The sequence below is a fragment of the Tuber melanosporum genome, assembly GCF_000151645.1.
Source record: "Tuber melanosporum whole genome shotgun sequence assembly, scaffold_10, strain Mel28".
NCBI classification, from domain to species: Eukaryota; Fungi; Ascomycota; class Pezizomycetes; order Pezizales; family Tuberaceae; genus Tuber; species Tuber melanosporum.
The window spans coordinates 961453-965684 of NW_003299150.1; the positions used below are offsets into that span (position 1 = coordinate 961453).

The 4232-nt window shown below is 49.3% G+C and overlaps 2 protein-coding genes; both read left to right on the forward strand.

The window, feature by feature from the left end:
* Positions 1 to 1552: 1552 nt before the first annotated feature.
* On the forward strand, positions 1553 to 1967 carry GSTUM_00004177001 (uncharacterized protein; the record flags this gene model as incomplete). XM_002842471.2 has 2 exons in its annotated part: positions 1553 to 1859; positions 1953 to 1967. The coding sequence occupies exons 1-2, from the start codon at positions 1764 to 1766 to the stop codon at positions 1965 to 1967; spliced, it is 111 nt and encodes a 36-aa protein (XP_002842517.1). The 5' UTR covers positions 1553 to 1763.
* An 881-nt stretch (positions 1968 to 2848) lies between these two features.
* On the forward strand, positions 2849 to 3427 carry GSTUM_00004179001 (uncharacterized protein; the record flags this gene model as incomplete). XM_002842472.2 has 1 exon in its annotated part: positions 2849 to 3427. One exon carries the CDS (start codon positions 2849 to 2851, stop codon positions 3038 to 3040), a length of 192 nt encoding a protein of 63 aa, XP_002842518.1. The 3' UTR covers positions 3041 to 3427.
* Between the last annotated feature and the right edge of the window lie 805 nt (positions 3428 to 4232).

Here is a 4232-nt window from a genome sequence, read left to right on the forward strand (position 1 = left end):
TACCAGGGTTTCTTCTCGAGCGTGAGATCGGAGCCAGAATTGTGAGGGTCTGGGAACGAATTCCTTGGGACGGATACAGGACGCTCAATTTCGAGTGGGGCTTAACAAAGAGCCATAACTCATCGGTCGACCATTCTGGTTAGGGTGTTTTCAATTAGTTGCACAGGATTTGCTGATATCATCCATCGGGAGTTTGGGGCTTCCCCCAGAAATCAAACCAAGTGACGGTGAATATTGCTATACGATAAATCGTTGTGTGTATGTATAGTAGCTCGGAGATCCCCTGAATAGATGAATTGTGTCTTCTGGAGCGCGTTTCGGGAAAGGATTAGCTATCCAGGAACCCAATCCATGAATATTCGCTTCGAGTCTTCTTTCTTTCTGTGCTTGTAGGGACCTATCGAGATTATGCCTTTTCTTGACTTCATACTCGGTTACATTGCCAAGTCGGTTCTCGAATCCCTCGACGCTCGAATCAAACAACGACGTTTCGACCCTCAATAAGGTTGTTCTTGTTATCGATGCTTGGTGTTGTGAGTGTGTGATCCTTGGGGACCTTCGCTGTCCAGCCTCCTCAATTCCATTTCGGAGAGAGAGAAGAAATGCTGGATAGATATGGAACTTAGAGACGCATTTTAGTGACTCTTTGAGTTCTTTTTCTCGATCTTCGAGACACGATCTTTGTGAGTCATTGTGACTACCAAGGCTTAGCGATGGGATGGAATTGGTTTTGTGGAACCGAAAGGGATAAGTCAAGTCACAGAGAGTGACGGGGTGCATGACATGAACACGGTTAGGGGTTTGGAGGCAAGGGTCGAGCTGCTCAGGCAGGAGTGATTGGCATTTCAACGCGTGCCCGACGCGTTGGATTGGTTGCTATCATACCCATGGTGTGATTTGCACTTTGAGGCGCAGCTCACAAATTGGAAACACTAAACTTGACCTATTCCTCACAACCCCAGGCTCTGCGCACAATCTCTCCTTTCCTTCCCCCCCTCTCTCCCGTCAAGAAACACTGACAAATGGGCCCTATGACTAACTCCTCACCACCCCCCCCTCTCCCCATTCCCCCTTGGTGCTATAACCTCTTGGAGGACAACTATTTTCTCCATCCCATCAGGCGACGGGGTTACAAGTCTATTGGACCGCTTGGAGGCTGTTTCCACGGTAGGCTGTGCGTAAGTCTCACAGCCAAGTGCCCACAGAGCTGGTGCACATCCCCAGGATATGGCTTACTCCCCATCCAAGTTACCCACGGAAGGCGTCACGTATCCGCAGGGAACATGAGTGTGACGCAAAGTGAATAATCTGGGGAGCCCCATTTTGCTGCTGCGTCTCGTCCTGTATCGCCGCCAAAGGTGTCGCTCGTCTAGGCCGCTATAATGGAGCTGGTGCGTTATACGGTACTCCTTCACACACCCCACCCCTCCCCCTCCCTCACTTTGATGTGTGGGAGAGACAAAGTGACAGATGGACTCCGGAAATTCTCATATAAGAGTCATGCCGGACTTCGATTGTCCAGCTCTTACTTTTTTCGCCATCACTGCGAACACATCAAACAAGACCTTTCAAGAAGAAGAAAAACATCACGAGCTTCTAAGGAACAAGCACAGACAAAACACGAGCTTTCGCCACTACCCTATACTAGCATCCTAGTCGAATTCGCAAACACTACCCCCTAAAGAACTAGCTTCTCTATCCTTATTCTATTTGCCGCTACGGTCCAAAAGTTTAAAGCTACCGACGAACCTACCCTCTTCACGATGCCTGCACCAAACAATCCGCCGCCACCACCAGCTCCGCAACCACCACGGCTCCCAACTCCTGATATCGGGGCTGCACCTCGGGGCATGTTCGGGGTATGTTCTCGCTTTAACTCACTTACCCACATTTAAACTTAACCCTCTACTATCATGAAGAGTTGGAGCTAATCATGTATATGACGAATTCAGAGAATGCACCGATGAATGAGCGCGCTACAAAGGATCTGAAGAACAATCCCTCCTCTTAATTCAAAATTATATAAAAAAGGAACCTGCTTCGAGCGAGATTATCACCCTCCTCAATGCCTCGACATTGCGCTGGTCATCGTCACCCCCCTCGAAGCACACTCCATCGGACGAAAATGGACGGAATGCCTTCCTTCCCTCCCTAGGGGAAGCGACCCATCTCAACCTTTTCGAATCCGATACTCCGTACCGGACGAATGTCTTGTTTGATTTTGTTTGATTTTTCTTCTTCTTTCGGTCACCTTCCTTCCTTCCTATCTCTCTATTCCATTCATCAGACATGACCCATTTTCCAATCGCCATTGTTCATCGGGAATCTATCGATCTGGTCGGGACGAACGGGTACCGACGAGCAAGGAAGGAAGGAAGCGACGGGCGGACGTCACAAAAGAAAAAGAGAACAAAAACCAACGGAGCATTTCATCCTACAACTCGCGACTTTTTCCTTTTTTTTTCCTCCCTTCTACTTTCATTCGTCTTTGATTTTTCTAGTTACCTCCGTCCGTGATTTCGAGACGAAAGAGCTTCTATTATTTCCCCCTCCTTCCTTCTCGGTTAGCTTTCCGTTCTTCTAAAAGGGCACAAAAATCCCGAGAAGAGAGAGGGGTGAGGAAAAGAAGGTTTACTTTCAAAAGGGCGGTCACGTGACGTGAGTCAGAAAACAACGAATGGGTTTGGGGGAAGAAGGGGAAACAACTGCTGAGGAATCCTTTCTCTCTCTTTCTATTGAATTCCATTCCTTCCTCTTCTATTTTTTTTCTCTTATTTCCTTTCCTATTCCATCCTTCTTTCTTCTTCCTCCTTGTTTTTTCTTTCTTTTTTTTCCGTTGGGGGTAGCGATGGGGCGGAGGAGGGGGAGTTGTGGTATCTGCTGGATACTTTTGACGAATTGTTTCTCCGTATTTTCTTTTATTATGATTTTTCTTTGCTTTTCGTTGACTCCTTTGATCGCTATGACTGTTTTTCCGTTCGCCTTGCGCTGTGGGGCGCCCGAGGGAGGGGGGTGGTGGGAGAGGAGTCGTATGCGATGATGGTTGTGATGGTGGTGGGGGTTCTGTATTTGGAGGAGGACGAGGGCGGGCGTTGGAGGGGGTAAAGGTACGTGAGATGGCTATTTTGGGAAGTGGGAAGTCGCCAGGGTTAGGGTTTTTTTTTTTTTTTTTTTTTTACAATGCTCACGACGACGGGACGAGAGACGACGATTACGGCTGGGCTGGGAAAACGGAAAAGTTATTATTACGGTGCGGTGCGGGCCCTTTTCAATCGCAGTGCTACTGCGTAGCCGATGAGGAGAGGGAGAGGGAGGGGGAGTCTTTTTTTTAGCCTTTTCTTTTCAAGGGAAAATATATGTCTTTGTGTTGTTTTGAGAGGGCGTCATATACCGGTATCGTACCCGAATTAATTTAAGCTTTCAACCCAAACATTCTCGCTGCTCCATATATGATACCGTGCTGCGAGGGGCCGTGGCGACCTGGCCCCGGGGTGGGAGGGAGGAGTGTCACGAGTGCACTAAAGTAGTTTTACGAAACATCCATACTGTATGGATACTTGTGAAACATGCATCGAGTGAACGGTGACTCTCGGTAGTGCTGGCGCGTTCCTAAGATCACGTATCATATCCCGACGAGTCACAGTTTTCCCGGGACGAGAGTATTATCGAGCACAGCGCCCAGCGATGCGCGGTACTGGTAGAGTGGGGTACAATAGTGCAGATCTCGGGCGATCAGCATCTCGAAATTCATCTCATCCCTATGCAGCCTCTCCCGCACCTCACCCACCCACCCAACCCATATTAATATGCACTCCATTTCATCCGCCCATCCGCCCATTCATCCATCTTGAAACGGCGACCCCAATTTTTCAAGTTCACCCAAAAGCCCCCCCCTTCCGCATAAGACCCCCTCCCATCCCCTGCACAAACCTACCGTATAACGACACCATAATAACAAAAGATCCATGCTACAAACATACACCATCCAATACAACAACCACATCATAACCCCCCTCCCGCTAGCCCTCCTAGCGTTGCCCATGGCCGCGGCGATCACGCTAGCCGCGGTGTCGTTCAGGTTCATACCGCTCGCGGAGGCGCTGACGTCGGTGATGCCCCTGTCCACGGTTGTGGCTGGGTGTGGGTTTATGATGTGGTGTTTTGTCGAGAGGGGAGGGGGAGGAGGGGTGAGGGGGAGGGGTGAGTAGGGGGGTTTTTTTTTTCCCTTCATT